Source organism: Diceros bicornis, chromosome X (assembly GCF_020826845.1).
Source record: "Diceros bicornis minor isolate mBicDic1 chromosome X, mDicBic1.mat.cur, whole genome shotgun sequence".
Taxonomy (NCBI): domain Eukaryota; kingdom Metazoa; phylum Chordata; class Mammalia; order Perissodactyla; family Rhinocerotidae; genus Diceros; species Diceros bicornis.
In genome coordinates this window covers 138,771,042-138,794,530 of record NC_080781.1, presented here as the reverse complement: position 1 = coordinate 138,794,530, position 23,489 = coordinate 138,771,042, and the positions used below count along the sequence as shown (strand labels likewise).

Sequence of the window (23,489 nt, the reverse complement as noted above, 5' to 3'; positions counted from 1 at the left end):
GGGGTGAGTTTATTATGAGCCAGATCTGAGGACCATATAGCCCCAGAGAGTCCTTCCACAAAGGAATGGGTCACTCCAAATGCATCACATATGATTGGAATGTCCCTTTTACAACGGTCACGAGATTGCTTTGCTGGCACTGCAATTCGATGAACACAGCAGGTCAGTGGTCTGGAGGTGGGTGGTCATAGCAGGTCAGCAATCAATCCCTAGTTTAGGGAAAGATGCTTGTCCTTAAGGAAATGCTGATGTGGAGGAAGTTATATCCTTATCTTTAAGGGCATTGTTGTTGTCTTTGGGACATAGTAAATACTTAAAGCAGATATACAATGCATGCTCAACGGCTGTGTCAGGCCCTTTTGGAAAAAAACAAGTTCAGGCTGAATTAGTTTTATACCAAATGGCTTCCTCATATACTCCAATATCCTATTGCTTGTTATTTCTTTATCAGGATGTTGGGTGAAACAAGATAATCCAAATAAAATTCTTTGGTTGCCCTATTGTGTGGCAATCTTTACAACAGCCTTGTTGGTACACATTGTTATTCTCATTTTAAAATATGACTTAGGTAGTGTCTTCACCTGTGCTCCCTTCCTACCCGATGTGACTATTATAACATTTATCCTATTATCTTACAAATGGTTCATTTTTAAGGCCCTTTACTTGTATGTAAACTAGGAATGATAGCAGTCCCTCTCACACTGAGCTGTGGGGATTAAATAACATGACTCAGTGACTGGTACATAGTTGGTTTCTAATAAATGTTAATCACTGTGTGTGTCCCCACTAGGTAAGGGAACTGACATTTATCCTTTATTCATAAAGGGCTTGGCTCATGGTAGGCTTTGTGTGTGCGGATGAAGCACAGCTTCACTAGGAATCACTGCAGAGCAAGCAAAGGCAAGAATAAACATGGTGGTTAGATGTCAGAAAAGACACCAAAGAATAATTACTTGGGTATGTATAATGCACTTGCTCTCAAAGAGTTGTAGTGATGGGCAATGCTGGGGAAGTCCTTAGGACTAGAAGCCTCAGAAGAGTCCTTAGGATTTTATGTAGACTTAAGTTTTGAAAATGTTTGAGCTGGAGTGGCGAGATTCTGATCAAAGGATGCTTTCAAGAAAGGCTGGTGCAATGGGCGGGGTATTTATTAGAATCAGGCCAGTGACTCCAGAAACAGCCACAAAACAAGCCCCCTTCAAGGGCCAGGAAGCTCGTTGGGATGTTGGGACCAGAAAGGCACTGAAGCCAAAGCCCCATGGTGCCGTCTAGTTCCCAGGTTCGCTTGTATTCGAGAGGTGATCGAGTCACTTCAAAGGCCATTCTGGAGGGTGCTGCCTGTTTTGGGGTGGGAGTGGGGTCCGACTTGGTCCCCAATTCCCAGGGTCTCCACCCCTGCCTACCCACAACATCCCCGAGACCGTTTTTCGCAGGAGTCTGTATTGGTCCTTCCCCCGGAACCAGCTTCTCCTCCGCGGCTCTTCCACGCCTGTCACTCACCTGCGCGCAGCCAGTCAGCACCCACAGGCTGAGTCCGAGGGAGAAGGGGCGGCTACTTCCTGCGCGCCAATGAACGCGCAGACTCACAAGGGAGGGGAGGGCTTGCTGGTGTGAGCGAGCCAATCACGGACCCCCGGCGGCTGGCGGCTGGCGGAGCAGTTAGTCGCACGCTTGTTTCTCCAAGATGGCGGCCGCTAAGGACAGTTGTGGCTTAGGTGAAGTGCCCGCAGGGAACGGGCGGCGGCTCCACCTAGGGATTCCGGAGGCCGTGTTTGTGGTAAGAGCACGCTGGTCCTGGGCATCTTGATGCTAGGCCGTGGGCTACCCCTTCCTTGCCGGTCCCCACCCTGGCCTCGACTGTTGGGGAAAGGAGTTGAGCTAAAGGACCTGGGAAGAGAGTGCCCCGTCCGCTCTCCCTCCACGCCTGGACGGACTGAGCTGTGCTGGGTTCTGCCCGGGGGTGAACCGTGGTCCGAGAAGGCCCGAGAAGGGAAGGGGGCGCGGGGCGAGAGGACGCGGGAGCCGGGCCGGGGGCGGGGGCGGTCCCTGAGACCGACCCGCCCTCCCGCTCCCGGACGCAGGGTTTCGTCCCCTGCTGCCTGGAAAAAGGGAAGCGGTGAGAAGCTCGAGACTCAGCTTAAGTGCTGGAGAGACTGACAGATAAACGGTGACTTAGGATACCATGAGTAGGCAGAATAACTGCTGGTAAGGTGTGAAAACAGGAAATGACACCTAGTCTGTTGAAGGAATGCGGTGGTCTGTTGCCTTAGAGGAATGGAATAAGAGACTGATGGAAAAGTGGGATAGGGTGAAAATGTGAAGTCCTTGTGTGTTCTGCTGAGGAATTGAGGGTTTATCCAGTAGGCAACGGGATGTCGTTAGAAGGTGTCTAAATAAAGCCGTGATATAATCATATTTGGTTTTAGGTACATCATTCTAACAACTTAGTAGAGAATGAATCGTGTCGAGTTGAGACAAGAGGCAGGGAATGCAGTTTGGAGGCTTCACAGAACAGGGAGACCAACCCAAGTCCAAAGAGAAGCAAGTAGATGCTTTCAACCCTGTCTTTCCATCAGGCTAATCTAGAAATAGTATTTGAAAACTGTTTGAATAATGACAGAAAACCTGACTGGCCTTCCAAGCCGGTATCATCTGTCTTTCCCCACTCAGTTCTGGCTGAGTTACTATAAAATCTTAATGGAATTTTCTCGACCTTTTGGTTTGTACTTTTGTTGTGTTATCTCTACCTTTTTGTTAATGGTGTCTTACATCCTTCAAAAGACCCATTTGTTTTATTGATTCTTTTATTTATACCACTTTTATATACACTCTATATTGTATATTTGCATTTGCCGATTCAGTTTTGTAGTTATTTTCTTTAGTTATTTTGCGTTTTCTCCCTGAGCTGTGCCATTTATTTCTTTACGTTCATCTCCCAACTAAGTGTAACGAGAGAGAAAATTTGTTGAGTGCCAGGCACTTTCCTAATGCTTTTACAAAACTCCAGGAGGTAGATACTGTTGTCATTCCCGTTTTGTAGATGATGAAACTGAGGCACAGAACCCTTGAGTAACTTGCCCCGAGTCACACAGGGTGTAAGTGAGTTATCCAGGATTTGAACTTGGGCAACCTATGGGGCTCTGGAGCCTGTACTTACACATCGTGCTCTGCTACTGGGAGGAAAGTGAGGTAGTTACCTTGCTCAGTGTCATTTCTCCTGGTCCTCGCACAGTGCTGACACATAGTATAAGCTTGTAACTGGATGTCAAATTGAATTTCCATAGTGGCTTAAATACTACATTCATGGTGCTTAGCTGGAGATGGCTTCAAAAATCTAATTCAGGAGGATAAACTTTATGAGGGCTTTATAAAGTCTTATCTTAAAATGTTAATGGGTTATTTTTTCTAGACCTTAAAATTTCTACCAATATGATATAATAAGCAATCCAAATTTTACATAATTATTTTTATGTTCCCAAACTAATGGGAATAGTATGGTATTGTAGAAAGAACATTGGCATCTAAATAGACCAGGGTTTGAATTCTGCCTCTACTTCCCAATTGCTGCTTAATCTTGAGCATATTATTTTACCACTTTGAGCCTCCGTTTCTTTAACTGAAAGAGGAATAACAATACTTACAGAGTTGCCATGAGAAATGGAGAATGTGCTTTCAGTATTGCAAGTAGATGCTTAATATATATTAGTTTCTGTGATGATAGGAGGCGGTATACCATACTGGTTAGAAGTCAGACCTCACGCTTTCCCCTTCCCCCATTCCCAGTGGTGCAGTAATTTGCTTTTTTTCCCCCTTGTCCATTTACTGACCTCTTCATGTTTAGAACTTCATATCTAGTTCAGATATGACTTCCCTGTAGTTTTTCCTGACCACTGCTGCAAGACGGAATTCTTGGTACTTTCATCTGTTCCCTTAGCACATTGTGTTATAGAGATAGCTAATGTTTGTTGAGCATTTCCTAGCTGTCATGCACTCTTCTAAGCATTTTACACATGCTAACTCATTTAATCCCCTGTGAGGAAAGGTACTTTTTTTTGATTTTACAGATGAGGAAATTGAGGAAAAGAGAGATTAAATCACTTACCCAAGGTCAACACCTCTAGTATGTGGTGAAGCCAGAATTCAAACCAAGCAGCCCCTGTCTCTTAACCACAGTCCTATGCTGCTATAATTACTTCTCCATGTTAGACTCTAAGCTCCTAATAACAGGTACCATGTGCTAGAAACTTTGACTTATTTCTCTTTCCTGCAGTGGCCCTTCTAGGAAGATGGTATCTCCATTTTACATGCAGAGCTCAGCCCTTGCCTCAGCCTCACCTTTTCAGTTTCTTTTACTGTGTCTCTAGCTTGATGGCTTCATAGTTCACTCCCTTGCTGTGTTTCTCTTCCTTTTTCTCCTTGCTTTGCTTAAGCTAAAATATTCCCTCATAGCTAGTAAGTGTGGAGAAGAATAATGACCTAGAGATCCCATAAACCATAAGATAATTGAATTTAACTTACTTACAATGAAGGACTAAAGTTCTTTACAGTACTAGAAGGCTCTTATAGAATCTCCTTAAAGTTTCCATGTATTTTCATCTAGTTCTTGATCCTCATCTAATTAACTAGCTTTTCTTCAAGGACCAACATATAGTATACATTTTAAAAATGCTATTCGGTTTTACTGCTTTTCTTGTGCTTAATTATTCCTGTTACAAAAGATTGTTCTGTTTGCCTTTTAAGTTTCCTTTACTTCAACCACTTGATATGTAAGGAGGCGTTTGGGGCTTGCCTTGGGAACCTAATGACCATATTTAGCATGATTTCTATGGCAGAACTTGTTGAATTAAAAATTTAAGTGATAAAATCCATAATTTTGGCACACAACCTATTGAATCATTTTGTGGCTAGAGCACAGGACTGGGAAATGTGTTTAATTCTTGGTAATTTTCATATTTATTACTAGGGCTGCATGGAGGATGCATAAAGCAGGCAAGGTCATCTTTCTTTCCCTATATATAAATGAAAATAAAAAGAGGAAGATGAAGGAAGAATAAATTAGCTACATAATGTATGTGCACTGTCTAAAATGGCCTCTAACTTTTTATAACTACTTTTTTAGTTAAAAACAAGCCTGTGGAGAAAATGAAACACAAGCTTTTTTTCTTTTATGTTTTACAGATAAAGCTAAAGCAGTCAAAAATAAGATTAGAAGTTTGAATTCTAAAATTTGTAATGTATTATTTTTGATATTAAAGGAAGATGTAGATTCCTTCATGAAACAGCCTGGGAATGAGACTGCAGATACAGTACTAAAGAAGCTGGATGAACAGTACCAGAAGTATAAGTTTATGGAACTCAACCTTGCTCAAAAGAAAAGGAGGTAAGTGTAAAAATTTCCAAGTTTTTTTTTTTTTTAATTAACCTTGTATGGCTTACACTTTAAAAAAAAATTGAGACATTATTTACATACAGTAAAATGTCCAGATGCTGAATGTTCAGTTTGATGAATTTTGACAAATATATCCACTTCTGTAGTCATTGCCCAGATCAATATGTAGAGCAATTCCTATTACCCCAGGAAGTTCCTTTCACTCCTTTTCAGCCACCCCTGCCCATTGCCAGAGATAGTCACTGTTCTGATTATTTGCACCGTAAATTAGTTTTGTCTGTTCTTGAACTTCATATAAATGGAAGCATATGGTAACTACTGTTTTATGTCAGGCTTCTTACACTTAGTATAATGCTTTTGAGAGTCACCCATGTATTGTGTGTATCAGTAAATTCGTCTCTTTTTAGTGCTGAGTTATGGTCCATTGTATGTGGATGTACCACAAATTTTATCTGTTTGCCTGTCAATGGGCATTTGGGTTGTTTCCCCATTTAGTTTTTTCTTTTTTTTTTTTTCCCACCAAAGCCCCAGTAGATAGTTGTATGCCATAGTTCCACATCCTTCTAGTTGCTGTATGTGGGACGCGGCCTCAGCATGGCCGGAAAAGCGGTGCATTGGTGCGCGCCCGGGATCCGAACCCGGACCGCCAGTAGCGGAGCGCACACACTTAACCGCTAAGCCGAAGGGCCGGCCCCACACCCCCATTTGGTTTTGAGTCTTTGTGTTGACATGTTTTCATGTCTCCTGGGTAATTACTTAGGGGTGGAATTGCTGACTTGTATGGTAAGTGTATGTTCAATTTTATGAGAAACTGCCATAAGTCCTCCAAGGTCGCTGTACCATATTACACTCCCACCAGCAATGTATGAGCGTTCCAGTTGTTCCACAGCCTCGCCAGCACTTCGTATTATGAGTCTAAAGATGGTTTTGAAAACATAATAGAATGAATATTGAGGACCTTATTCCAAAGCTTGTAGGATCGTAACATCTTAGATGTCTAGTTCATTCTTCTCATTTTGCCAATGAGATGAGAGACCCACAGAGGTTATGACTTCCCTGAGATTTCATAGCCAATAGGCATAGGACAAAGGTATTCTTGCTCTCACTCCTTTATTTCCCTATAATTTTGTAGTAGCTTATAAAGTCAACTCGTTGTAATAAATATTTATGGATATCTGCTATGCACATGTGCCAGCATTCTTCTGTCCGTTAAATATTTATGGAATTCCTACTAGGTGCCAGATACTATTTTGGGTGAAATAAGGTCCAGTATCATCTGCTTTCAACAGGGACACTTTCTAGGGGCATGATAGATATATAAATAAGTACACAAAGTATAGCAGTTGAGGTGCTTTGGTACAAAGTAATGAGTTAGCACAGGGGAAGGCATGATCTTGAGGGGGACAAGGGATTCAGGGAAAGCTTCTAAGAGGAGCACATGGTTTTGTAGAATTTTGAAGGCTGGTTATGAGTTTGGAGGCAGAAGAGATGGAGAAGACTGGATGGAGCAGGTTTGGGTGAAGATCAGGAGTTCAATTCTCTACACATTTGAGATGCCTTTTGGGCATCCATGTGGAGATGTTAGGTAGGCAGTTAAATATATGATTCTGAATTTTGGGAGTGACCTGGGTTGGAGATAAAAATTTGGGAGTCATTTAAAGCCAGGGGACTGAATGAGCTTTATCACCAAGAGAGTGCATGTAAGTGAAGAGAAGATCAAAGATCTGGGCACTTCAACAGTAAGAAGTTAGGGAGAAGAGGGATAACCAGCAAAAAAAACTGAATAGAGGCTGCCAGTGAGGTCAGGAATACCAGGAGATCATGGGATTCTGGAAGCCAAGCTGAGGAAATGTATCATGGAGGAGGGAATGATCACCTGCATTAAATACTGCTGATGGCTCTAGTAGGCTAAGGACTGAGAATGGACTTGGACTTAGCAAAGTGAAAGTCATTGGTGTTCTGGATGGCAACAGTGTTGGTCCAGTGGTTTAAAAGAAAATGATAGAATGATGGAGACAGTAAATATGGAAAACTTTTTTGAAGAATTTTACCCATTTTAGTAGTGGGTTGGTTGTTTTTTTTATTTGTAGTTCTTTGTATATTGGATACTAATCCTTTTAAGTTATATATGTGAGAAATTTTTCTTCCTTTTGTAATTTGTCTTGTTTCTTTCATTATGGTTTCTTTTTTTTTTTTGTGAGGAAGATCAGCCCTGAGCTAACATCCATGCTAATCCTCCTCTTTTTTTTTTTTTTTTTTTGCTGAGGAAGACCGGCTCTGAGCTAACATTTATTCCCAATCCTCCTCCTTTTTTTCCCAAAGCCCCAGTAGACAGTTGTATGTAATAGTTGTACATCCTTCTAGTTGCTATATGTGGGACGCGGCCTCAGCATGGCCGGAGAAGCGGTGCATCAGTGCGTGCTCGGGATCCAAACCCGGGCCGCCAGCAGTGGAGCGCACGCACTTCACCGCTGAGCCACGGGGCCAGCCCTCATTATGGTTTCTTTTAATGAGTAGGTTTTTTTTTTTTTTTTTTTTGGTGAGGAAGATTGGCCCTGAGCTAACATCTGTTGCCAGTCTTCCTCTTTTTGGCTGAGGAATATTGGCCCTAAGCTAACATCTGTGCCCATCCTCCTCTATTTTGTATGTGGGATACTGCCACAGCATGGCTTGATGAGCGGTGTGTAGGTCCACACCTGGGATCTGAACCTGCGAACCCCAGGGGCCTCCAAAGCAGAGAGCCAAACTTAACCACTATGCCACTGGGCCAGCCCCTGATGAGTAGTTCTTAATTTAAATGTTTTCAGTCAAAATTACCCTAAACAGTTATTGCTTTTTGTGTCTTTCAGAAATCCTATCCTATATTTCCTATCCTATACCCATGTTCAAAAAGACAAACTCCTATATTTTCTTCTAAAAGTTTTAAAATTTTGCTTTTCACATTTAACTTCTTAATCCATCCTAAATCTATTTTTATGTATGGTGTGTGGTAGGCTTCTGATTTCTTCTTTTTTTAATGGATATATCATGGATATACTATGTGAGTCAGCACCATTTAATTTTAGTGTGGTCCAATTTAGCAATCTTTTTCCTTAATGGTTAATGCTTTTGTATCCTGTTTAAGAAATATTTGCCTGTCCCAAGTTCAGGAAGATATCCTCTTAATGTTTTATTCTCAAAGCTTTATTGTTTTATCTTTCACATTTAGATCTATAATCCATGAATTATTCAGAAGTATGTTGCTGAATTTCAAAGCAATTGTGGGATTTTCAAGCATGTTTCTTTGTCCTCTCTATTTATTATAAATTGATAGTTGGATCTGCAGTCTTGATCATATTCAGGATTTGTTTGTTTTTTTTTTTTTTTGGCAACACTGCTTCATAGATTTGTGTATTGTTCTTCCATTAAGAGGCAGATAGTATCTGCTTGTCTCTTTGTATGATAATGCCTAGATCCGTTAATTATGAATTGCAAAATGGTGATGTTCTAATTCAGTTATTTCTTTTTTATTTATTAATAAGCTGTCATACTTCTGTAAAGAGAACCGTCCCCTCATGTACTATTTGGTAAAAGTGGCCACAGGAATCAGCTCACCTCTCAGTTTTTTCCCTTGCTGGAGTCTTAGCCCTGTAGTTCCTATCACCTCAGCAGCTCTCTGCTGCCTTCCAACAAAGGAGGGGTTTATTTTCTCTGGCTATTTGAGCAGTTAGAGGTGCAAGTGCTGGTCGGCTGCCATCTTAACCTGAAACAATTTCTATCCTTTTTTTTTTTAATAACTTTTTAGTCTATTTTATTAGATGCATGTAATTTTAGAATTATTATGCCTTCTTGGTGAATTTAACCCTATGTAAAATAATGCTTATTGTTTAATCAAGTCTATTTTGTTGGATACTTACAGCTACCACAGATTTCTTTTGGCTAACAGTTTCTTGGTGTATCTTTTCCAGTCCCTTTACATTGAACCTACTTATGTATATTTGAGTGTACCAAGTAAACAACATATGGTTATTGTTTTTAAATCCAGCCTATCTTTTTAGATAAAGTAATTTTTCTTTTTGGATACTTTCAAGACCATCACCTCTTTGGTTTTATTTCGCTATGGTTTGTCTGTGTGTGGGTATCTTTAACTATATGTCAGCTTCCTGTAACTATGGATACCCATGTGGTTTGCCTTTATCTGTAGAAGATTATGCTTTTGCGGGGAGCTGTGAGTCTGTATCAGCCTTGGACCAATTAAGCCCTGTTCCAAGTTCTTGTGCTTAATATGTGAACTCCCCCAGTGAGCTGCAAGTCAGGGCCCAGGCTCAGGTCTACAGCTGGTATTGCATCTGCCTCATGATACCTGCTTCTCTCTAGTCTTCACTGCTCTATTCAAAGCCTTTTCCAGTTGTTTTCCCTTTTATTTTTTCTGGAATTTCTCTCACATCTGTGATATCAGCTATGCAACAAAAACTGTTTTTGTGTGTGAGCAAGTTGTTTTGCAGCAGATGGCTCTGTTTAGATTGGATACTAACCTTTTTCTTTACACATGTTGTAAATCTTTTCTTGCAGCCTGTCATTTATCTTTAACTTTACCTTCAGCTGTATAAAAGTTCTTCAGTATTTCATAATTCTCTTGTGGTGACTCCTCTTTGACACATGAATCGTATGCTTTTTATCTTTCTTTAGCTGGAAATTTTATGATTATCATATTTTTCTTTTTCTATCATCTGTTAATTTTTTTCCTTCTCTCCTTCTGGGATTCCTGTTAATATGGATGTTGATGCTTCTAATTCTGCCTTTTATTTCTGTTTATTATTTCCTCTCTTCTGCTGACTTTGGTAATTTGTCTTTTGGCAGTTAGCTGGATATCCATGAGTTCTTTATTTCAACCATTACATTTTTTATACCTAGTAGTTTTGGTTGGTTCTTACCGCTACTTGTTTCTTCTGCATATTACCAATATTGTGTCTTTTGTCTTTGAGGTATTTTTAAATTACTATAATCTTATCTTTTACTATTTAATTTTGTTTCATCTGATAGAGGTTGTTGAGTTTATTGTCTTTATTTTATTGTAGTTGAGTTTATCAGATTATCATTTCTTTTACCTGTCAGCTCATATTCCCTCAGGGATATTAGTTACTTTGGCCAGTAATGTATCGTGGAGGTGGGAGTAGTTTAAGTCCCTTCTGCTGAGTAGAGGTAGGAAGAATGCTGCTGGTGTTACAATCTAGGGCACACCCATTGGACAAATGCTCCTTCTCCCCAACCAGGCAACTTGGCCTCTGGCGGATTCTTTCTGTCCCTCTGCCCTTGGCTGTCTTCACTGTCATCACCCCTGGCAGTGGGAGTGGGGAGAGAGACACTGCTGGGAGCCAGTACTACTATCTTCTCAGCTCCTCAGCCTGTCCTTCTCCCTGCCTCTGGCCAACTCTACTCTTTTTCTACCCCTTGCAGTGATGGGGTAGGTAATCTGAGTCACCCAGCGTAATTTAGAGGGATAAAAAACACCTAGAAAATTCTCCTTTAGCCTTACTTCTCTTTTGAAGACTTGGTCCACTTCCCTTCTAAGCTACTGTCTCCCCTCTCATTCCCCTACCCACTCCTGGGATGTATAGTAACAAAGACCTAGAACTGACCCAAGTGTCCATTGACAGGAGAGTGAATAAAGAAGTTGTCTTATATTCATAATTGAATATTACACAGCAGTGAAAATGAATGAACAAATCTTAGGAACCTAATTGAGTTAAAAAAGCACACCCCAGAAAAATGTTTACAACATGAGACCATTCGTATTAAGCTACAAAACCAGCAAAGAATATATTGTTTAGGGATACAAGTAAATGTGATGAAACTCTGAAGAAGAAAACAAGGGACTGTAAACACACAGTTCAGGAGAGCTGCTAACTCTTGGGACAGAGCAGGGTGGGGCGCGGTGTATTGCTTGGACAGGTGCAGTGGCCTTGGCTGTCTGGTTCCTAAGTTGGCTGGGGTTGCAGATGCTTGATTCGTTAATATGCTTCATAGCTTATATATTACGTGTAATATTTATACATACAGAAATATATGAGAAATTATTTACTTGAACAAAAAACTTAATCTGGACATAATTCTTATGTTGTATGTGTTTCAGATATTTTACAAATGAATACATCTACATCTTTCTAACATTTACCTATATCAACACAAAAATAAGCAAAATTGAGAGACCTACAACATCCATATGGAATTGTAAAGAGTTCGTAGAACATTAGCCTTCAAACTAAGTCAAAAAAAATGAATGCTAAGTGTATGTTTCTAGATTATTCACTGGACTATATTACCAGATAGTGATACTGTTTTTTTTTTAAGCACCAGGCTCATCTAACACATTTCTCACCAGGTCAGTAGCACAGGGTGTAATAAAGTTTGCCCTGCTGGCCTCCTTCACACATACTGTTACTTCCTTTATATGATGCAATAAGTACATTTTCATTATCATATTTAAATTTTGTTTACGTACTGATCTCCAATAATATTTAGTTAAATGTATTCTGAAAGAACCACAGCTTTGTTTTTGTATCTTTAGTCTGTTTTGTTACAAATTACATTGTGATTACACAAGGACCCCAGAACTATTTTGCACATTTTTACATGCAAAGCATGTTAAAGCCTTGGGTGGCTTCTAATCATCATAAAAAAGAGGTAAAACCTCAGTGACCAAAAAAGAAAAAAAGTTTCATTCTTCCCTTTCTAAGTGACTTTGAGTGTTTTTAGCATATTTTTATCTTATTTTCTTATCAGTGTGGTTGATTTCACTTGCGAATCAGTTGCTAGTAGTTTTTTGAAATTATTATTATTTTTTTCTTTTTTTTGTGAGGAAGATCAGCCCTGAGCTAACATCCATGCCAATCCTCCTTTTTTGCTGAGGAAGACTGGCCCTGGGCTAACATCTGTGCCTATCTTCCTGCACTTTATATGGGATGCCGCCACAGCATGGCCTGACAAGTGGTGCATCAGTGTGCGCCCGGGATCTGAACCCGGGCCGCCAGCAGCAGAGCGCACGCACTTAACCACTATGCCACCGGGCCGGACCCTGAAATTATTTTTTAATAGACTATTTTTTAGAGCAGTTTTAGATTCCTAGGAAAATTGAGCAGAAGGTACAGAGATTTCCCATATACCCCCTGTCCCCTAAGCATGCACAGCCTCCCCCATTATCAGCATTGCCCACCAGAGTGGTACATTTGTTACATTTGATGAGCCAATATTGATGTTCATTATTAACTAAAGTGCATATTTTATCTTAGGGTTCACTCTTGTGTTGTACATTATGTGGGTTTTGACAAATGCATGATGTCATATATCTATAATTATAGTATCATAACGGAGTAGTTGCACTGCCCTGAGAATTCTTTGTGCTCTTATTCATCCCTCCCTTCCCCACTAACCTCTGACAACCACTGACCTTTATACTGTCTCCATAGTTGCTCCTTTTCCAGAATGTCATATGTTTGAAATCATACAGTATGTAGCCTTTTCAGATTTGCTTCTTTCACTTAGTGATATGCACTTAAAATTCCTCCATGTTTTTTCATGGCTCAGTAGCTCATTTCTTTTTAGCACTCAATAATATTCTGTTGTCTGGATGGACCACAGTTTATTTATCCATTCACCTACAGAAGGACATCTTGGTTGCTTCCAAGTTTTGGTAATTATGAATAAAGCTACTATAAACATCCATGTGCAGCTTTGTGTGTGGACATAAGTTTTCAGTTCCTTTGGGTAGATACCAAGGAGCACGATTGCTGGATTGTATGGTAAGAGTATGTTTAGTTTTAAGAAACTGCCAAACTATCTTTCACAGTAGCTGCAGCATTTTACATTCCCACTAGCAATGGATGAGAGTTCCTGTTCTCCACATCCTCCCCAGCACTTAGTGTTGTCAGTGTTTTGGATTTGAGCCATTCTCTAATGTATGTGTAGTGGTATCTCATTATTTTTTGTGTGTGTGTGTGAGCAAGATCAGCCCTGAGCTAACATCCATGCCAATCCTCTTTTTGCTGAGGAAGACTGGCCCTGGGCTAACATCTGTGCCTATCTTCCTCCACTTTATATGGGACACCGCCACAGCATGGCCCAACAAGCAGTGCCTCAGTGCGTTCCCGGGATCCCAACCCAGGCCGCCAGCAGTGGAGCACGCACACTTAACCGCTATGCCACGGGGCTGGCCCCAAGTATCTCCTTATTTTAATTTGCATTTTTCTGATGACATATGATGTGGAGCATCTTTTCATATGTTTATTTCCCATCCGTATATCTTGTTTGATGAGGGGTCTGTTGAGGTCTTTGGCGCATTTTTTAGTCAGGTTGTTTATTTTCTTATTGTTGAGTTGTAAGTGTTCTTTGTATATTTTGGATAGCAGTCCTTTACCAGATATGTCTTTTGCAAATATCTTCTCCTAGTCTGTGGCTTGTCTTTTCATTCTCTTGACAGTGCCTTTTACAGAGCAGAAATTTTTAATTTTAATGAAGTCCAGCATATCAATTATTTCTTTCATGGATTGTGTCTTTGGTGTTGTATCTAAAAAGTCATTGCCACACTCAAGGTCATCTAGAATTTCTCCTATGTTATCTTCTAGGAGGTTTATAGTTTTGCATTTTACATTTAGGTCTGTGATCCATTTTGAGTTAATTTTTGTGAGGTGTTTAAGGTCTGTCTAGACTGATTTTTTGGCATGTGGATGTCCAATTGTCCCAGGCTAGTAGTTTTGCTATAATATAGCTTACCTGTTAAAGTCTGATCGGTCTCATCATGCCCATCATCGTTTTCTTAAATTTCTTGTGTTCAAACCAGTGATCCATTCATAATTTTAAGAGCAGTTGTTACCTAACTTGAAAATAGCATTTATCAACATAAAAGTTAAAGAAAAATTACCCAAAGATTAAATGAATCACTAAACTATAGTATATCATAATGTGGTGTGTTAGGTGTTCAGGTGATATCACACATTTCTTACAGTGTGAAAAGCACAAGCACTAAGAAACTGTCACTGTACTTTGCTGGCTTTTAGCTAACTGTGACGTACATGTATCTGCACTGAGTACACTCACCGGGAACAGCTACATGCAGCACTGGATAAGGAGTTGGCAGTTTCCAGTGGTTTTGAATTTAGAATATAATATTTGAATGCATGTTATTTAAAAAATTAATCTATTTAAAATGCAATGCTAATTAAATGCAGAACCTGTGAGTCACCTCTGTAATATGGTTTGCTCTAGAAATGTTAAATAATGATGAGGTGGTTGACATGTAGAACAGGGATTTGTACACAAAAGGCATTCCATAAATATTTGCTATTATATCTAAATGTTTTAGTAAATATTTATATCTGAAATATTTTTGATATTTTAATAAAATTTATTAAATATTTTAAATATATTTTAAATATTTTATATTTGTGAATAGTTCCTAAAAACATAGCAATAGAAAACGCAAAGCTAGTAAGACTGTGTCCTGCAAAATACTAAGTTAACCTTTGTCTTATTCACAGGCTAAAAGGTCAGATTCCTGAAATTAAGCAGACTTTAGAAATTCTAAAATACATGCAGAAGAAAAAAGTAAGTGCATTTTTGTTTGTAAATAAGAGTGAACCAGGATACTTCAGCAGAGATGTGTCTTCCTTGACTCTTTGGTCACTGGTATTTGATCTGTGCTAGAAGCTCCAGTCTGTCTTCCTGAGCACATGCACTGATATTACAGACAGTATGCTTGTGTGATAAACATTGCTTTGTGGCTTTCCCCCCAAAGTCAGGTTTAATTCTAGGGCCCACATTTTTTGGATTATTTTACTTAAATGTAGTATTTGCAAAACTTAAATGCAATTTGAAATTATTTTACGTACCAAAAGAAAATGTCTTATCTTGAGGTAGCAGCATCTAAGAGTTTTTGTTTTTGTTGTTGTTGTTGCTCTTGTTCTCCCTAAGAGTAAGGAGTGAGTCCAAGACTTATAGAGCTGGAAAGAATCTTAGATATTATGTTTCACGTTCTCATTTCACAATTGAGGAAACAGTGAGAGAGAGGTTGTACTTGGCCAGTGTCACATAGCCAGTTACTGGCAGAACTGGATTTGAGGATCTTTGAGTCTTAATCTGATACTCATTAAATAAAAGCAGGCTGTGAAGATTAAATTTCATAAGCATACTGTATTTAAAAGATTGTATGTATATATATGATTTATTACTTGACTGTTAGAATAACTACATTTCTATTATTTTATGTGGTGAATTCTGTAAGAGACTTCAGAAAACTGATTGGTTGGGCATGAAGCACTGATGAAGTAATAATCATAGCTAACTCTTGTATAGCACTTACTCTGTGCCAGGCACTGGTTTTGTGTGTGTGTGTGTGTGTGTGTGTGTGTGTGTGTGTGTGTACGTAGACGTTCAGAGGTGAAGGGACTATTGTTATCCTCATTTAACAGATGAGGAACCTGAGACACAGAGAGGTTAAGTGATGTGCCAAATTTACACAGGTAGTAAGTAGGTGAGCCAGATTCCATGCCCTCCATGCTCAACCTTCTGGTTCCAGCATTCATTTCTTTTACCACTACACTTAGTCTGCATGATGATACTGTTTTAAATGGCTTAGGTTCAGCTCTGCAGTCTCTCATTTATAACTTTGGTATTAAACTGGCCTGTTGACAGTACTGTCATTCTTTTGAAGGAGTCCACCAATTCACTGGAGACCAGATTCTTACTGGCAGATAACCTGTATTGCAAGGCTTCAGTTCCTCCTACCGATAAAGTGTGTCTGTGGTTGGGGGTAAGTAAATGTAATAGCTGCAGCTTCCTTGGCTGACATTTGTAAACCACTGAGTTTTTCCCAGCCCAACAGTATTATTTGAGCTGTGTAAAGTGCTCATCTCCCTTTGACTGTGGAGGGAGTGAAGGGGTAGAGTTCAAGTGGTCCATATTAGAAACTGACTGGAATTGGGAATATGACAAAGATTGCTGCAGAAACATGCTCAAGTCTCTCCCAATCAAAACAAAACTGACCGAAACCCTACTTCCCCTCCAGCTAGTGCTTTATCTCTTAAATGCAACAGAAGGAAGAGCCATAAAAGTAAAATAGAAGGTACTGCTGAATCTCAGATAAAAATGTTTCTCCCCCATAAGAGTTTATTAGTTTTAGAAAGATCTTTAAACTTAAGGGGGGAAATGATTATTAACAAAAACCTTGAGGTGGTTAGAGTCCATTTTTTAAACCATGTATTTCAATTTTAGATAAGTTCATAGGCTTTGTCTGTGGTTTTTCCTGTCTTAGACTCCTCTCATTCACTTGATCAACAGCCCTGCCATTCCTGACTGTCCAGCTAGCTGTCCATAGATTTTATTACCTCAGGCAAGTTCCCATACAAAGTAGCAAGCCAAGTTTACTGCTCTCAGCTCTCCCTACTGGGAGGATTTCCCCTTGCTGCTGTCCTGTAGAATCACCTCTGAGAGGTACTCTGGTGCTAGGAAAGATTGGCAGATTAGTACACAGAAACTCACTTCTCTATCTCTTACTTCCTCCTCCTGATTTTTGTTAGTTGTGATATTTTCAGAGTTTGTACATTTAATTCTACAACCATAATTCCCATACTTGTTTAGTTTTAGTTCTGTAAATGGAACAGCTATCCACCCAGTGGCTCAAATCCTACAGGTCATCCTCCTTGGTTTCTTTTTCCTTGGCCCACATTCCATCAGCAAGTGGGGATAAGATGATTCCATAAACTAGACTGGGACAATAAGGAACTCTCTAGTAAGAATTATGACTGGAACCCACCTCACACAAGGATGAATTCCAAATGGATCACATACTTACATGAAATACTGACGCCATCAGAGTTTTAGGCCAAGTCATAACTTACTTCATAACCCTGGAACAAAGATGGTTTTTTAGGCCACAAAAGTCAGAAACCATAAGCAAAGTCAAAAGACAAACAATGAATAGGAAAAATATTTGTAACTCATATTGCAGGCAAAGGACTAACAGGTTTGCAAGGTGACTTGGAGTTGTGTTGTGGGCATGTCAGTCTTGAGATGCCTGTTAGAACATCATAGTGGAGAGGCTTGATAAGGCAGTGTTTGAGGAGTAAATCAACTAAGGAGAAATACTTGGCACAGGGTGCTTCCTGAATGAATGATGGATGTTTTTTTGACATGAATTAACTGTTTTTGAATGTATTGTATTTTTTCTTGTGAAAAGTAATCAAAGTGTAGAAATTTTCTAAAAATAAACGTAATAAGAAACAACGGTAATTGAGGAATGTGATTGGGGATCTGGGATTGGAGAGACATACTTTTCATTGATTTTTTTTTTGTCCTATTTGAATTTTTATACAGTTTTTCTAATTAGCATGGATTAGGTTGTTCAGTCACTAAGTATTTGTGTAGCACTTACTTTGTGCCACACACTTGCATGTTATCTCATTTAATCCTTACAACAGTCCTTTGAGTAATTTTTAAATTCCGTTTGTCAAATGAGGAAAGTGATTCAGGAAATGCCCGGTAGGAAGTCAGGTGATAGGAGGAGTGCAAAGCTGGGAAAGCTACAGTTCTCCACCTCCAGAGTGCACGCATCCCCAAGTTTCAGCAGTGACACCCAATCTCGAGAATTCCAGACGCAGTCATTTTGCCTGTGCCCTAGCATCTGTTGGAAGTAGGAAGAGGACAGTAAAAGCTAGCTATTTTTCTTATGGGATCAAATGTAGATAATGTATATGTCTTTAAAAACTTTTAAATTATTGTATCTTAAGCTCAGAAACAACTATTTAAATTGATTCAAATATCATACTATTTAGTGTCACAATGGAGGTAGTAGAAAGATAGGATTTGGTATCTAAACTTATTGGTTCTTATCCTAATTCTCCCATTTACTTACTAGCTATGCAAGCACAGGCAACCCGACCTCTCTGAGCCTCCGTTTTCTTAACTGTAAAGAAGAAGATAACTTGCCTCACCAGGGTTGTTATGAGGAGTAAATGATATAATGTATGTAAATATATTGTCTAATCCAGGGGCCAATAAACTTTCTGTAAAAGGCCAGAGAGTAAATATTTTTGGTTTTGCAGACCACATTGCCTGTCACAACTACTCAGCTCTGCCACTGTGGCACGAAAGCATCGGGAAATGGAGAATAGCTGGGTTCCAATAAAACTTAGCTTATGACAAAAGGCAGCGGCCGGATTTGGCCCGAGTGCTATAGTTTGCCAACCCCTGCTCTGACCTATAAAGCACCATGTAAATGTTTAGTAATTGTCATGACTTTCTCTCTTCAGGCTAATGTAATGCTTGAATATGATATTGATGAAGCTCAGGCATTGTTGGAAAAGAATTTATCGACTGCCACAAAGAATCTTGATTCTCTTGAGGAAGACCTTGACTTTCTTCGAGATCAATTTACTACCACAGAAGTCAGTATCCTTTCTTAAGGAAAAAAACAAAGGGAGGAAAGGAGAAAGATGTTTTTAACATTCTTACTTGCATTGCTTTAATGAGAAAAATGTCCTTATTCTTAGACTAATGTGAAGTTGCAGATTTTATGAGAGTAATAAATAACATATTTGGAACTAATACTTAAATAAGTTTGTAGATAGATTAATCTGAAGTGTGAAAATAGCAAATTGAAATTAGTGAATGAACATATTTCTTTCAAATATTTCTCAAGACACCTTCATAGCTAGTTGGATAGTTTAATTCCACAAGCATTTATTAAGGATCTCCTATGTTCCTGCAACTGTGCTAAGCCATGTGGGGCACAGGATGGTGAGGGAATCAGTACAAAAAAGAAAGAGTGGCAAAGTCTTGCTTTGTTAGAACTGCATGTGTAGAACAGCTAAATGATAATTTCATAGCAAAATGTAAGTAAGTTCATTTCATGTATGCAACACCAAGGCAATTTAAAGTTAGGGAAAGATAGATGTGAGCTGGAATTAGTTCAAAGAAGGCTTTGAGAAGATAGAACTTAGGCTATTTTTAAGGGCAGTGTAGGATTTAGATCAGCAGAGAGAACAGGCGGTGGGGGGGGTGTTTTGGTCAAGGGGGAGGGCAGGTGTGTTGAAACTCAGCTCTTTGCCTTTCCTCTCTGACCTGTCTCTCTTCCTGGTTCCTGTGACAGTCATTGGCTCCACATAGTCACCCAAGACAGAAACCTGGGAGTCGTCCTTCACTCCTCTCCTTTTCATCACCAAGAGCCATATAATCACCAGATTCTTGTCAGATTTCCCTTGTAAACCTTTCTGCCCATTGCTGTTACTCTTGTTTTGGCTTTCCAGAACCTAGACTTGGTAGTTTTCTAGTCTCTTTTCCACCCATCTGTCCTTCACACTATCTCCAGCATAAATTTATTGAGTCACACGTCTTATTTTTATCCTTCAGTGGCTCCTTGTTACATGTAAAGTATGCATATATGCACTCTGTGAGGTGTCCCCAGCCAGTCTTACCTCCTTCCACTCACCTCTTCCTGCCCTGGCCCTCCTCCAGTGCACCTTGGTTTCCAAATAGCCCTAATCAGTTATTCTCACCCCCCAAATGTGCCATGCCCTTTGCATTTCCACACTTTGTTCCTCCTACCTGGAATGATTTCCGCCTGTTTACCTGGGTTACTCCTTTTTATCCTTCATATTTCAGCTCAAGCATCAGAACATTTTCTAATCCTCTCAGGGTGTTTTGTTGTTCCTCTGTGCTTACTTAGCACTTTGCACATGGTGTTTTATCTGTTTCCCATGCCAAACTGGGAGCTCTTCAAGTGTAGGAGCTGCACTTTCTCTTCTCCACAGCATGTAGCATGCAGCAGGCACTGAGTGCTTGGGTGAGGGAAGGCAGGTCTGTTTGAGGCCTAGAGCAGGAGTTGGTGTGTGACTAGTAATGTGGAGACTTCATCTAGAGGAAAAAAACTATAAAACTTCTAGAAGATAACATTGAAGAAAATCTGGATGACCTTGAGTACAGTGATGACTTTTTGGATACAACACCAAAGGCATGATCCATGAAAGAAATAATTGATATGCAAGGGCCTACGCAGGGTGGTGCTTAATAAATTGAGGATAAGAGATAAAATTATTGATAATTAAATTACACTAATTTAAATATTACATGTCAGGATATGGTTTGAATGATCTTTGAAATTTTGTGGATGAGGGGCTTTCTTAAAACTTGACAGTGTCAAGCATATATTTCTTAAATATAATACCATAGTTGACTAGATATGCAAAACAATTGTTGATTTGAGGCTTTAGCTTGGTTTCAGTGGAATTTAGTTGCAGTATTTTCTTTACTTTTTTTTTTTTCTTTTTCCCCTTTTTCTCCCCAAAGCCCCAGTAGATAGCTGTATGTCACAGTTGCACATCCTTCTAGTTGCTGTATGTGGATGCCACCTCAGCATGGCTGGAGAAGCGGTGCGTCGGTGTGCGCCCGGGATCCAAACCCGGGCCGCCAGTAGCGGAGCACGCACACTTAACCGCTAAGCCACGGGGCCGGTCCCCTGCAGTATTTTCTTATCAAATGATATTATAGCAAGATAGCTCGCAACACTACTTGTAACCAATATTTTGTGTGTGTGATTTCTGTCTTTGATTCAGTGTGTGAGTGAATACCTAGTCATTGCGTATGTTGTCTCTAGAATTAGATTTGCATTTTCTTTGACACTTCCTGCAGATATGGCCAGGGTTTATAATTGGGATGTAAAAAGAAGAAACAAAGATGATTCTACCAAGAACAAAGCATAATGCTGGCAATTAAAAATGTGGTTCAGTTTTCCAAACATGCTATTTGAAATACCCCACAGTTTATCCTTAAAGGTTGACATAACTGAATGATTTTTTAACAGCAAGAATGATAATTAAAATGTTCAAAAAAGATAAAACCATTTTATTTATTTATAAAAACAAAATTAGTTTAAAATATTTTATGAAATTAGCAGTATTCTAATTTTTTTTCACATTTCCGACAAAGTAAATGCTGCTTTTATCTTTTTGTTGTTCGTTTATCATAAGAAAATTCTTAGATGAAATGGCTTAAAACGGTGAGGTATGCTATGGAAGCTGAATTCTGGACACTTTAGCACATTTTACTTTTTCTTTTTTGGCTGATGTTACTCTCACTTGATGCGGTTAAACCAGGTTAGAGGTAGGAAAAACACTTTGAATATTTGCGAACTTGTTTTTCTTTAGTGGACTTTATGGTCCTTTGTTGCCATTATTTGTCTTATGTAAATGGAGTTTCATCAATTACTGCTTAGCCAATAACTGTCTATTATAATATTCTGTACTTTTCAGGAAATTGTAATTTGCCTTCCTAAATAGTAAGAGAGCTATTGAGACAACACTTTTTCTTACCCCATGTAAGTGCATAGTGTCTTTGCACTGCCAACACAAAGGAGATCTTGGCCAACATGAAATAACAAAATTACCCACTCAAAACTGTTGGCTAAGCAATTTTGTATTTCTTAACATTTCTCCATAGCAGCTGAACAGGAATATTAAGATAGATATAAATCTGCAATGGTTGAAAAGAGTTGTGGGCTTTTTTATTCATGATCAAACCTCATAGGAATAGTAGAAAATCCCTGTGGAAAGCCGTTGGTACAGTGGCTCATACTGGGTGTTACAGATTCTGGTAAAAACACAAATGTATTATGCCATCTCCATGTAGTAAAAAGTATACTTGTACAATATTTTGTACTTGTATTTCATGATATTAAAACAGTGAAGTTAAAACTGTGGCATGGCACCTTTTTTCATGTTATTCTTTCTGAAGTTAACATGGGTCTTTTCACATATTTGTAAAATTTATTTACTTGCATGTATAACTACTATGTCTCAAGAACATCTTATGTTTGTAGAAACAACATAAAATCCCATTGGAAGCAATACAGATAAGCAAACAATTGAGAAGCTAAATCTGAAAGATACCAAAGTTCCTTGAGTCAGTTTTTGTTTCATAATTTTAAATTCTCATATTTTAGAATTTGAGGTTTGTAAACATCTTGAGATGTTATAGGTGCTACTTTTTCCCAAACTTTATTATAATAAATATATTGGTACAAAATGTCCCTGTGCATATTAAGATGGGAGTGATTTGCTCAGAAGATCTTTATCTTGTCTTAAAGTCCATGAAAATCTAAATATGAATTTTTAGGTATTCCAGGCAATATGAAGAAACAGCTTTTTAGAGATATGAATTACAGAGCAAAATTAATTTAATTTTTCAACAAATATATACAAACACCCAGTGTGTGTCGGGAACGGTATTAGGCTCTCTGTTAATTAAATAAAAGAAAGATATGTAAATCTTGGCTCTGCCAGATTGTTTCTCTTATAACAGTTTACATTTTCAGAATAACATAACCATCCTGATTTGACATGATATTTTCAAGTTTAATCTTAATATTAGTATAGTATACCCAGAGAGGATATGGGCAAAAGATTGACTACGAAACTTGATACCAACTAACAAATGTGTTGGAAATGCAAGTGAAATTTAACTTTTTCCATTATAAAACAGGTGTTCATTTGAGAAAATTTAGAAAATGGGGAGAAGAAAAGACATTTAAGTTCCACTTACAGTTCCCCTTTACATTTCTGTGTCTTCCATTTCTTTTTATATGCATAGGTTTTTTAAAAACATAATTGAAATAATTTTGTCTTTATAATTTTTATCCTACTTTCTTAACGTAAAATTTTCTTTATATATAATTGTATTACATTAACATTATTTTACTAGTATCATAGTAGTAGTCTTTTTTTTGTGTGTGTGATGAAGATCATCCCTGAGCTAACATCTGTGCTAATCCTCCTCCTTTTGCTGAGGAAGACCGGCTCTGAGCTAACATCTATTGCCAATCCTCCTCCTTTTTTTTTCCCCAAAGCCCCAGTAGATAGTTGTATGTCATAGTTGCACATCCTTCTAGTTGCTGTATGTGGGACGCAGCCTCAGCATGGCTGGACAAGCGGTGCGTCGGTGTGTGCCTGGGATCCGAATCTGGGCCGCCAGTAGCGGAGCGTGCGCACTTAACCGCTAAGCCAGGGGGCCGGCCCTCGTAGTATTCTAATGGGTGAACTATAGTAAACTGTGATTCACAGTTACACATTTTGGTTGT

At 39.0% G+C, this 23,489-nt stretch overlaps 1 protein-coding gene across 1 annotated transcript; it reads left to right on the top strand.

Annotated features, from left to right (window-relative positions):
- The first annotated feature begins 1,668 nt into the window (after positions 1–1,668).
- Positions 1,669–22,112, top strand: VBP1 (VHL binding protein 1). The gene is made up of 6 exons (XM_058535047.1): positions 1,669–1,777; positions 5,256–5,380; positions 14,902–14,968; positions 16,074–16,172; positions 18,670–18,808; positions 21,047–22,112. The coding sequence occupies exons 1-6, from the start codon at positions 1,685–1,687 to the stop codon at positions 21,115–21,117; spliced, it is 594 nt and encodes a 197-aa protein (XP_058391030.1). The 5' UTR covers positions 1,669–1,684; the 3' UTR covers positions 21,118–22,112.
- The last annotated feature ends 1,377 nt before the right edge of the window (positions 22,113–23,489 follow it).